Raw genomic sequence first — 13,074 nt, 5'->3', positions numbered from 1 at the left:
CAAAGAAAAAAACTTCATTGTTTCTACTTGCTTTTCCTCACAAAGTTGTTAAATGTGATTTGCAGGTGGCAGAGTAAATGCTGATATGTTGAGTAGCAGGCAATAGATTGGTTCTTGCAGCGTTAATATTTTATTTTCACCTTTTGCCTCAGGTATTTTTTGATAATATATTCCTTTATCGAGAAAATAAATTTGCACTTTATAGCTGTTGCTGCAAGTCCTATTATGATGTTCTGACTGATGATCTTAAAGGTCTTTTCCAACCTAAATGGTTCTGTGACAGTTGTGCTTACCACACTTCTCTGATGTTCTAGGATTACACTGTGCTTGCTACCATGGTCATATTCGACTTGTACAGTTTTTACTGGATAATGGAGCTGATATGAATCTGGTAGCTTGTGATCCCAGCAGATCCAGTGGAGAAAAGGATGAGCAGACCTGTTTGATGTGGGCTTATGAGAAAGGTATTTCCATTTTCTAGTTTCTGCTACAAAATCCATAGGAACAGTACAGGAAGGCAAGAACAGCACAGGAAAGAGACAGCACTATAAAATAACCCCTCAGACCCTGCAGTTGAAGAGCTGTCACCATCTGATTTCCAGTTCCTGGCATGAAACATAATAAAACCCAGCCCTTTTATTTGTCTTCTGAGGTACTCTGTTAAACATCAGTTTAATTCAACACAAAAACACAAACTCAAGAATAGGAGTATTTATGTGCTGCTAAAATAGCAAACATGCAGCCTGTTCAGAAAAGGCTATTTGTCCCTCTGGTGTGTGCATGAGTTTTAATTTTATTACTGAAGGAGGCATTACAGGGAACAATGAATCAGTCAGTAATCTTAAATTCTTGCATATATAGATCAAAGCAAGGCATTTTCCATGGTTCCTGTTGTACTGTCCTACATGTATAGCAATGTGTTAATTTTCTGTCCTGTTCGTGACTCCATGACTTCTGCGTCATTCCCCCCTCCTCCAAAAGCATTGCAGTACCATTTATTATGAGAATCACTGCAATATAGTAAAACTATGGGTTTCAAAGGCCTTTCAAAAACCTGATATTGGCAAAAATTGTGGAATTACTGAGGGAAAACTCATCTTTGGAAGGTTTAGAAAGGAATTTTGAATATTTCCAACTTTGTGCATCAAACATCTGAGAGGGGGAGCATGTTGTGCATGCTCTCTTCTGGCTTCTTGCAAAGCAGAATGATGAGTATAGCAGCTGTCTACAGCAATATATAGTATACACATTTTGTCCAGTTGTGGACACCAAAAGGAATATTTTCAGGCACTTGTTTTCCCTGTAAGGCCCATTGAAGACTATTGCCAACTTCCATTTCAGGATTTCTGTAGGAGGGCTTTTTCCATTGAAATATATCACCATTTAGGATTAGGTGGACTCATGAACATAACATGCTTGTATTTATTGGTAGGTATTTCCCTGTATTTCTGTAGTAAAGAATCCTAGTAGGTTTCAGATCAGCAGCGCTGTATCTTTGTTTACATGTTTTATAGGCACATTGTACTTTTTTTAAATCCCCCAATTTTCTATAAGTGAATTAAAAAAAAAAAAAAAAGACTTGAGTTTACCTGCAAACCCTTGTATTTCCTCTTTCTTTCTTAGGTCATGATGCCATTGTGACCCTTCTGAAGCATTATAAGAGACCTCAAGATGAATCACCCTGTAATGAATACTCGCAACCTGGAGGAGGTATGGTCTGAGAAATCACTTTATTCTCTAACTGAAGGGTCTGATCCAAAGACCACTGAAGTCTCTGGAAATGTTCCACTGATGTCAGGGGGATTTGGATCAATTCTGTCTGGAACAAATAAAATTAGTGTCCTAAGAATTGTCATTCTCGAGGTGCCCTCTACTTATGTCTGTTTCTGATGTTTGTTTGCTGACATTTTGTGTATTTCTATACTCGATCTCTTCATATTTTTTAGTATCTTTGGATATCTTTTTCCCCTTTGGGAAGAATTAATTACCTTTTTTGCTACAAAAATACTAATTTGTATTGGCAACTAAATGACAAGTGCCAAGAAGAATGTTAACACAAGCAGTTGGATAAACAAAACATTTTGCAGTGTGTTGAGAATGCTGCCAACAGAAAGGATATGTCATATGTTGCAGCTTGGCCACGTCATTGACTCCTCCTGTCGCAGAAGCAGAAGGAGCCCTAAGGTCAGCAGCAGGATTTATCTGCTTCCTGCATACTTCAGCCTGTTCCAGGTTTAGGTGTAGTATATCTCAAATGTCTGTAAATCTTTAGGGAACTAAGTTATGCATGTACTGGAAATTTATTTTGGCAAGCAATTAACATACCCAGACAGATTTTTTTTATGTTCATTATTAAAAGAACTCAACTCCCACTTAAGGAGAAAAACAAAAGATGATTTTTTTGGTACATGGAGAAAGCTGAGGTCTTTTGGAAAATCTCATCAGTGAACTAAACACTGCAGTGTGTTCACAGCCCAATTGTTAGAATCTGTGAATCTGATCTGAGTTCCTTCCAACAGAAAAGGCTATGTTGTCCTTAATTAACAGCAGGGAAAGTCAGTATTGTTCTACAGTGTTTAGTGAAGCTACATAAAAATTACTTCCAAGAGCACAGCAATATAACATCACAATCTGTCATGATTTAATGCCTTCCAGCAGCTCAGCCCCCCCAGCCGCTTGCTCCCTCCCCCCAGCGGGGTGGGGAGAGACTCGGGAGGGTGAAAGTGAGAAAACGGGTGGGCTGAGATGAAGGCAGTTCCCCAGGTACAGCACAAGCTGTGTGCACAAGCAGAGCAAGCCCAGGCGTTCCCCCAGCACCTCCCAGGGCAGGAGGTGCTCAGCCCCCCCAGGGCAGCAGGGCTCCAGCACACCTAACGGGGCTGGGGGAGACCAGCGCCATCGCTGCCAGCGGCCCCCCTTCCTCCTCCTTCCCCCAGCGCTCCATGCTGAGCGTGAGGCCGTACGGGGTGGGTACCCCTGGGCTCGGGGGGGGGCAGCTGGCGCGGCATGTCCCCCCCCAGCTCCCTGTGCCCCCCAGCTGCTGGCTGTGGGGGGTGAGGAGCAGAACAGCCCCCGGCGCTGTGCAGGCGCTGCTCGGCAATGGCTGAGCCATCCCTGTGCTCCCAGGGCTGCTTCCAGCCGAACCCAGCACACAGCCCCGTCCCAGCTCCTGCGAAGGGAAGGAGCTCCCTCCCAGCCAAGACCAGCAAACAATCATATGTCTTTTTAAGCCATTTGCTTGTGTGTATTTTCACCCCCTTATTATTCATTCTTTCTTTAAGCAATCATTACCTCATCAATTTATCAGTACAGGTGTTTAAACTGTCTTTGAATTCCATAAAATTCATTGTGTTCTTCTATTTCAGATGGTTCCTATGTGTCAGTTCCATCCCCTCTAGGAAAGATTAAAAGCATGACTAAAGGTATTTTCAATGGCAAGGGAAAACTTAAACTTTTATGGTCTTCTTATCCAAGGTGCTTGTCAGCCTGAACATACTACACAAGATTCCTGGAATTTTCATTGTTTAGAAATGTAATGATGTGCGTAAGCAGCAGATATATATCCCTAGGATAATTTTAGGAAACAAAATACTTAGTTTTGTTGCTCAGCATCATCATAATTCCTGCGTTGATCTTATTTTCATTTACTTTAAAAAATATATTTATTTGGAGAAAAGGATGTGATTGTGAATTAGTACTAATGAAATACACACATACCCATGAATGCAAACAAATATTGTATTGAATTCCACTGTAAAATGCCTGGATTATCTTTACAAGAAAAATTATGTCCAAAAAGAATTTGTGTTAATCTGAAACACATATAAAATATTCAGATAAATATTTGTACTTTAAAATACTAAATTTTTTGTGGTACTTTCAATTTTCCACTTCAGATACTTGCTCTGGATATAATCGAATCTTTGCATCCTTTACATAACAGCACTGAAATGTTTGGCTTAGAAATATTCTGATAAACCTTATAGTAATAAACCAAAAAGGTTAACAAGGTAGAGATGCTTGCTAACTGAAGTAAGTTGCAAAATTTAGGTTCCCCATGTCGGTAAAGAGTCGGTCAGATCTGGAAAAACATACCCTGCATTAGCAATGAGCACTAGCTATACAGAAAAAAACTAATTCTCCGTATAAAGAATTTTACACAACCATCACATCATACAGGCAGAATATGCTTATGGGACAGTGTTCATCAGTGGTAAGATTTTAAAGCCAAGAAAGCCCAAAGCAACTGTAGCATTGCAAGTACTTGTCTGTTATTGGGGTTTACTGTGTTTACTGAAAAGAAAAGGCAATGGAATTACCAGTCAGCCAATCTACAGGAGGAAAATGAGCTTTTACTGTGCAACAGTTTTGTGAATGTAAATGCTTCCCCGTGACCCTGCATTTTACAAATAGGGTAAGTGTTTTCTTTTTGCAGAAAAGGCAGATGTTCTTCTCCTTCGTGCTGGTTTGCCATCACATTTCCATCTTCAGCTCTCTGAAATAGAGTTCCATGAGATCATCGGCTCAGGTACCAGAAATAAAAACGTATGCACTTTAGATGTCTGATGTTCATAATAAGTATCTTTGTTCTTATTTATTTTAAACCATTTTAGGATCTTTTGGAAAAGTATATAAGGGACGGTGCAGGAATAAAATTGTTGCAATCAAACGGTAAGTTTATCAGACTTTTGCATCTTGTTTGGTTAAAGACCTAGTTTGAAGTATTAAAAAAACCCATATCTTAGGGTATTTTTGCCTTACTGTTTTCTCTCATGTAAATTCTAAGCTATCGAGCCAATACCTACTGCTCCAAATCTGATGTGGACATGTTCTGCCGTGAAGTTTCCATTCTCTGCCGACTGAATCATCCGTGTGTCATCCAGTTTGTGGGAGCTTGCTTAGATGACCCAAGCCAGTTTGCTATAGTCACTCAGTATATTTCTGGAGGATCACTCTTCTCCCTGCTTCATGAACAGAAGAGGTATTCTGCTTGTTCTCTGCTTGGGATTGCGGTACAGAATTTGGAAAACTAGTAAATCTATGCCGATGTAAATGTTATTCATTTCAATATAAAACAATAGAGGAAATAACACTAATGTTTAGCTTTTATTCAGATTATTTGGTTTACAAGGGAAATCAATAAGTAATCACAAAATTGTTATTGTCATTATTTTGGATTGTGTACATTTACATTGCATAGATTCTATAACATTGGTTTGTATTTAAAACAATTTTAAAGCTTCCATGAATTAATGATAAGAATAATTTACAGATACTTTTTGTCTGTTTATTAACTTTGAGTAATTTTTTTCCCAAAAAAAATACAGAACTCTTGATCTGCAGTCTAAATTAATCATTGCTGTAGATGTTGCCAAAGGCATGGAGTACCTCCACAATCTGACACAACCAATCATACATCGTGATTTGAACAGGTAGGTTTCTTTATCCTAAAAATTCAGGGAATGTGAAGCCTCAAAGCAACAGTGATGGTCTGTGGTCTCACCTGTACTTAGAGAGTCACAGAATCATTTAGGTTGGAATAGACCCTTAAGATCATTGAGTCCAACTGTTAACCCAGCACTGCCAAGCCCACCACTAACCCATGTCCCTAAGCACTTAAGCTGCCATGCATGTCAGAAGCTCCAAGTAGTATTGGCTAAATGGAACAAATAAGCTAGAATACGTGTATAATAAAAAGTAATCATTATTCCCCATTTCTTAGAAAAATCACCAAGGTGTGAAAACTCTGGTAACTATGCAGTGTCATATTAACACTGATGGAGCTTGGAGGAAGGTCTGCTTGCAGCAATTGGACTGGGGAATTGTGGCACGATGCTTTCACATTCATGGGAGGCTTTAATACATTTTAGTTGAGTGACTTAACAGATGGTAGTCCACTTCAAGCTTACAATAATTTCACTGACAGATATCTGAAATTTACAAATTATTTATGCCCTATCTGCATACACTAGTCCTGTGAGACAGTCTTTTTAGAATTTATGCTATCTAGTATATTTCCTCAGTATAATTTTTTTAATCCAAAACATTAATTCATGTCACCTACTTTTGCCCCTCTGATGCCTGAGTTAAACTAGTCACTAGCCTCGCTAAGGTCGATGCAGAAATGTAGAGACCTCTAGAAGGCAATCCCTCCCATTTGTGCCTGTCTTGGAAAGGGAGGAACCTTGAATGAGCCTGTGCCTGTTGTGAGGAGGGGAGTGCTCATCTCATTTAGACTGAGTGCCTAATGCTGACACTCAGAGGTATGGTAGGTAAATCCCAGCCTGGGAGCCAGCTGACAGTGCCACTGGCAGAGAAGTAGGAGAGAGTCTGTGTGAGTCAAGTATCCAGATTCCCTTCTGGAAATGAAACTGAATTAGATCAGACTCAGAGGTTTTATACAAACCACTACAAGTCACATTGGTGGAACTGCAGTCGTCACTGAAGGATGCAACTGCTAAAACCCAGTATTTTGTCACATCTGGCCCACCAATGTTAGCCTTCGTTAGAAGGCTTGTTAGAAGGCTTCGTTAGAAGCAGGAGACATCATCTCTACTGAGTGGAAGTTTTCTGTGTCATGTCTACATCAGAAATCACTCTGACTATCCATTCTGCACTAACTTCTGCTTTGGAAGTGGGCCAACCAAAATTACCTATAGCTGTATTGAAAGAAAAGCAACGAGGCAGAGTTAGTGCTGAATAGCAGTTGCACTTTTTAGCAGCAATAGCTGGCTTGTAAACAGCTCCTTCATATGTATGAACGCTGTAAAAAGAAAGCTTCTACAAAAAAGTGTTTTAAAAAGTAGGGTGAAGTGAGTTACAAAATGTTACAAATGTAATGAGTTACAAAATGGGTTTTCTTCACTGTCACTCCACTAGCTTAACTACTTGTTTTAAAACCACATTACAGAAACATACACTTTGGTTATATCTCAGCTGACCAGTCCTATAGTTGTGGTGATACCATAAATAACATTTTCCTGCATCTTGCTGTAAGTTTTCATTTCCTGGTGACACTGATAGCTGCAGTGGAAGATTCCTTGTGAAAGACACTCATTCTCTTGGAAAAAGCTGTTTTTTCCCTTTTCTGAGCAAAGAAGTAAACTGATTGTGAGACTGTGCCCAGTTCAGGGTTCTGGTATGAAATTCTCATAAAATATGAGGCAGGAGCAATTTTCTGGGCATCGTTGTGGCGTCTCCGAGAGCATAGCATGGCTTGCACACGGGAGAGGTCTGTTTTCTTGCTCCAGGTGTACACATGCTGACAGCTGTGCAAAGGACACCTGTGAAGGGAGCAACTTCAAATGTAGCATTTGTCCTTTATAAACAGGAATTTTCTTAGGATGTGAAACGTAACAAGGAGGCAGTGTGTGTATATTTAAGACCAGTCACAGGTGTGCAAGCTGAAGCCCACCAAACTCATTGTCCTGCCTCTGGCAGTGGCCTGTAGTGACAAATTTGAGAGCTGAGCATCTATATGATGATAAACTCTTGAATTTGCTCTCAGTGCGCAAGAACTTTAGGTTCAAAAGGATACTTTCAAAAATTACTATCTGCTCTTGAAGTTATTTCTTATATGAAACAATAACTCTGTGGTTACAAAAGAAAAAGTATCCTTGCAGACTACAGAAGAAAATCAGATCACTAATGCAAAAGAAAATGCACACTTCTTTAATTTAGCCTGAAAAATGTGGTCTACAAACCGTATCACTTCAAACCAGTCTTCAAACCACACAGATTAATGTGCCCTAGGTTAGCAATACTGGCAAAAATTATGCTTTATGCTCTCCAAATTTCAGCACACTTTTCTTTATTCATCTACTGCAATGTATGAGTGCATCCATCTGCTCACATTAAAACTGCTACAAGAACATAAAAATGGCTACTGTTAATCATTACCTATTACATACCCAATTTATTTAAATGTGCAGATACAGTGTTTCTACATGGTTCTGGTAAATGTATGATGTTTAGAAGACTATTGCTGATATGTTCATCTGTGTATATTGACTATACAGATGGAGGCTTAATTTAAGTATATTAAAGCCATTTTCTGCAATTTTACTGTAGCAGAGCTACATAAAATTTGTGTGTCGAAGAGTATTTTCAGTGCGCTTTGGATTGACTAAATACTTTGAAAACCCGTGTCACTTACCAAAATTCTTTTACTCTAAGAAAGCTTGAACCCACACTTCAGAGGCCTTTGAAATGCTTGGTTTTGACATTATACATTTTTTCTATTCTTCCTAGATTTTTAAATTCAAATTCAAATTCCAAGTTTATAAAATACAATTCTGCTTAGCAAATAAAACTCAAAAAAAATTCAAATGAAAAATTGAATCTGTTGTCTTCATAATCAAGTAAAATCTTGTCAAGAAATGTCTGTTCCTCACTTTTTATTCAGTAATGTTAAACTCCATATAATATTCTGAGTCAGTGCAAAATGAAACAGTCCATAACGGTCACTTACTCAAACAGTGCCATTAATTAGCAGGAGACATTAGGATAGTCAAACTGTTAAGCGCAATTCAGATTCTCTTCTAATACATTTTGAACTAATTACAATTCATTAGCAAGTGATTTGATTGCAACGCTTTGCAGTAACCAGTTCTGAGCCATTCAGGATGAATTGAGGGAAGTCTTGGAAAGGCGCGCACAAACTCTGTATTCTCCACTGCGTTTGAGGTATGCCTGCCCGCAACACGAGCTGCTGGTGTGGCGCCGATCCCCTGGGCATCCTCCTCCTCAGCGGCGCTAGGGCTCTCCGCAGCATGGTTGAGCAGGTAGAGAGGTCTCGGCTCTCACCTTCCCCCATGAAGCAGAGGTGGGCAGCAAGCACACCCTGAAAAGCCCCATGCTCTCCGCCCTGTGGCACCTCACTTGCCCTGGCAGCAGTGACCGCGGGGGTCAACAGGGAGCTGTGGGTGCCCCATTCCTGGCAGTGTTCAGGGCAAGGTATGACAGGGCTTGGAGCAGCCTGGTCTAGTGGAAGATGTCCAGGCCCGTGGCCGGAGAGGTGGAACTAGACGACCTTGAAGGTCCCTTCCAACCCAAACCGTTTTATCTATAATTCCTGCCCTGCAGCCGTCAGCTGCTCCTGACCAGGCAGTGCTTCACTGCAGCAGATGCTGCACCTCCTGATCCCCTTACAGCTTCCAGTGCTCCCCACACAGCTGGCAGCGAGCTGCCTGGTCTCGTAATTTCCTGGTGTGTTCCTGGTACCTTGTACTGCTGCTTTCTAGTCTTTAGGGTGTCTCCTGAATTAAGTCAGCTTCTGATAATACCAGCTAAGGCTTCTTCAGTTTCTGCCTCCAAGTCTTGCTATTTTTCCTCAGTTCTGACATCTTGTTGTTATGAAGACTCTCTGATTTTTTAATAACTGAAATGATGATGTGCCAAACACTTAATTCATTGGTTTCTGTCTTTGTTGACTGAATTTCCCACACAGGCAAATACTTCTACTGTCCTGCAAGGATGGATACAAATACTTGTTTAATCTGTTTAGGCTTTTTTAATTCTCTGTTTCGGAATTTTCAGTTTATTTTCAATGTAGTTTCACTGTGCTTTCATATAACATTTTGCCACTTTCTTTCATTAGTTTCCTTTGTTTTGACATTTTTACTTTAAATATTTTTCCATAATCACTGAGTTCATCTGACTGTTTCTTGGTTTGTTTGACCCATTTGTTACAGGTAAAAGCATTTGCTGATGGGTTCACTGCTAAGAGCTAAAGTCTAGTGCAGCACTGTGCACTCCTTCCATTCCTTTGGTGATATCTGAGTGGAAGCACTGAGGACTTGATGAATGCAGAGAAAAATCTGTTGTTGCTGTTCTAGCTATGAAAGTAGTCTGGTGATCAGCATATTTCAGTGAAGGGTGATGAAACACCTAACTATGTTGAATGGTGAGATTTAGATGAAAAAGATCTTTTTGCTAAAGACAAAACATGATTCTTAGTTCTGCTAGCCCTTTAATGCAAAAGGCACATCATTTGAACTGAGGATGGTTGGGCTTTACTCTCACTGGTTGTGCACTGCTTTGAACAAACAGCTTTCTGCCTTTTTCATTTCTTCTGCCTTTACAAGACATCCCTTGTAAGTCCAGAATATTGAGATGGACATTCAGTCAGCTCTTCAATTTTGGCCCAAGTCAGGTCTGCCAACACTTTCTAGCTAGGTACTTTTAATCTTTTGGCAAATGCATCTTACCCCATCTTGTATGACAAAGTCTAATTACTTATTACTGATACTGAGAAATTACTGATATTGCAGACTTTCAGTATATTAAATTGTGAGGAAAAGCTTTGCAGTGGACAGAGCTTTTCTAAATCAACTTTTCTTTCTCAAAAAAAAAAAAAAAAGCTATTGATGAGAGCAACATGCCTCCACAATTCCTAGAGGCCTTTGGACATGTTATGAACACAAGCTGTTTAGGCCAGACCCTAGTGAGTATCCATTTTTCAAAGTATAAGGTAGATTCACTAGGATTTGCTGTGCAGAAAGCAAGCAGCATATCAACCTACAAAAAAGCCTGGAAGAATGTCGTCTTAGTACCCCATTTTTCTTTTTCTGTGATTGTACTTGCCTCGTTTCTCCATTGCATACCATCTGCGTCCACCACCTCTTGCTCTCCTTATAGTCAAGCTTCCCTTCTCCCCACCCCACTGGCTCTGACTTCACACATCCTCGACTTTCACACTGAGTCTCCTTCATATACCTGCATCCCTCCATGCGTTCCTTTTGGGCCACCAAACTGCAGAGCTCAGAGGGAGATGCTTTCTTTTTTGAAGCTGTAGTTCTTGCCTCAGTCATGGTGCAAGCCAGGAGCCCCATGTCTGAACACTGCAATCTGTGTATCTGTTTTAGGACAGCGGATGTCCAGAGCTTATAGTTCAGCTTTACGCCTTGTCACTACCGGCTGTTAGAAAAATAGTTCTGCATGGAAAGATTTTAAATGTTTTCCACAAAAGAAAACCCAAAACAGTATCCCTCTAGAGAGCTGAAAAGCATATCGTTGCCTTACAGAACTTTTACCAGATCATATTTGTGAGGGTCAAAAGATAATCTGCTATAAGGACATCAGTGGTTGATGTGTGGTGCTGAGAGTAGCTTAACTTCTGAAACTTTTTAGTGTGAGAGCAGGAGCCCTGTTGTCAGCGTGAGTCCCAGTCAGCCCACAGGCACAATTACTAGATGAAAATCTTCACAACAACTTAAGAGAAACACCAAGAGTGAAATTCTGTGTTAAATTTTGCCACTGGCTCCACAGGAGCCTCCAATTTTTTACCTTAAATTTTCACATAGCTTGTAACCCTCTTTGTGAGTTCTGAAATTAAATGCAATGCACATAATGCATTAAATAAATCTGCAATGGGGCTTGACAGAACAGAGTGGAAAACGGATCTTTCATGTCTCTACTCTGGAAAAGAGTTTGTCCTTCCATTCTGAGAATAATTGGGAGTTATATTTTGCTTTCCAGTTCTGGAAAAAGAAGTTCTGACAGCTATCAGCAATGGTGACATGTATCAGCTTATTACTACTAATACTGTGGTGAGGGATTGTAGCCACAATGATTATAGCACTTTAATAAAAAGAAGACCATTTTAGTATCAAATTAATTTAAGCCATAACAGCTGAACATGGCTGGACCAAGCCTTTGAGCAACTAACCTTCATTTGATAGCTCTAACTATCTGTAAAAGTTTCTGAAAGCTGGCTTAGTGAGAAAGATGAAAGAGAGGATGGAAGCCTGGTGGTAATGGGGATGGTGTCTGCAACTCCTCTTTGTTATAAAATCCCCTATGAAATCTTAAAATAGCAGTTGCTTTTCATTAAACCCACAGCGTGTTAAAGGTAGAAGGATCTTTTCATGGCCCTGTTCTCTGGGAAAGGGACACACACTGAATGTGCTTTGCCTGTCGCTTGCCCTGAGAGGAGGAAGCCCTTGCATCTGGCAGGCCCGCAGAACTACTTGTTTTTTTCAAAAGCCAGGATGATTACACACTTCTGATTCTTTTCTCATTTTTTCCCTTCCATGGTTTCATGAAGAGAATGATGCTTGATCTCACCATCTCAAACTCTATGTGGCCTTAACAGAAGACAATTAATTTCTGATTCTGCTGAACTCATTATTAACCTTCTGTCATCTCAGCTGAGATCAGATTTATCTTGCTGTATTTCTCGAAACACAGGCTTAAGAGTTCCTTTCTCATCTATGGTTCTCAAATTTCGAAGTGCCATTGAGGCAGTAACAGCCTTTTTGAGCTGTACCTTCCAAGCCCTATTTCTGTGGGTTATATTTTTTACTTTAGAAAAGAAAAATTAGTAACTGTAGTGTTCACTGGTGGTACCAGACTGACAAAACCCTGCCAGAGACTACCTCCAACTTTCAGATATGTCCCTACACTCAGCACCAAGATGAGCATTTCAGCATTGTTTTGTTGGAAAGACTTATGCACAACATTAATAGAAAAGGGTGTGTTTATTGATTTCTTGGCTTCTCCACAAAAACCATAAACCCAGGTCTTGACTATGTGTATGGCCAAGTTGGGTTTATTCAACGTCTGCACAGCCCTTAAGTAAATTGAAGTTAAAGCTTGGGCTCAATACATTTTATTCACATTGAGAAATGGTGATGATTTTTGTCCCTACTGACAGAAGTCAAACTTGAACCAAGACCAGATAAAAGTCTTTAGTTTTTTACAATTCATGTGCCTACATTCAAGCCAGAGTACAGCCTTCAAGAGTCTCTGTAGTTTCAGCCTTGTGTTTGATTAATATTTTCATTTGACATCTGGTGGGGGTCTCAGAACAAGTCCAAATATCATACTCAAATTATACATTTTGATGGAAAGTATATATGGGAGCTAAAATCAGATTAGGTATAAAAAGAGTCATGGCTACATTGTATGAACCCATTATACTTTTATGGTTAAATTTATCATCCCAAGATTTGGGTTCAGGTGAAGCTAGAAATCCTGAAGGCAGTGATTTGTGGGAGTCCTGGTTGGGAGAACTTAATTTTTTTCTGTCCTAAAAGCTGATTTCTGGTGAAATTTGTGTTCCTTCCTTGGCTA

At 39.9% G+C, this 13,074-nt stretch overlaps 1 protein-coding gene across 1 annotated transcript in view; it reads left to right on the top strand.

Annotated features, from left to right (window-relative positions):
• Positions 1-13,074, top strand: part of TNNI3K (TNNI3 interacting kinase) — a 93,627-nt gene that overhangs the window by 29,884 nt on the left and 50,669 nt on the right. The window contains exons 11-17 of the mRNA XM_056355238.1: positions 315-464; positions 1,624-1,710; positions 3,366-3,422; positions 4,436-4,528; positions 4,614-4,671; positions 4,787-4,981; positions 5,328-5,432. Coding sequence (XP_056211213.1) covers positions 315-464; positions 1,624-1,710; positions 3,366-3,422; positions 4,436-4,528; positions 4,614-4,671; positions 4,787-4,981; positions 5,328-5,432 — 745 coding nt within the window. The remainder of the gene's footprint in view (positions 1-314; positions 465-1,623; positions 1,711-3,365; positions 3,423-4,435; positions 4,529-4,613; positions 4,672-4,786; positions 4,982-5,327; positions 5,433-13,074) is intronic.

This window comes from Falco biarmicus, chromosome 11 (genome assembly GCF_023638135.1).
Source record: "Falco biarmicus isolate bFalBia1 chromosome 11, bFalBia1.pri, whole genome shotgun sequence".
Taxonomy (NCBI): domain Eukaryota; kingdom Metazoa; phylum Chordata; class Aves; order Falconiformes; family Falconidae; genus Falco; species Falco biarmicus.
Note: the sequence above shows the minus strand (reverse complement) of the source record. Positions and strands in the feature narration are given on the sequence as shown.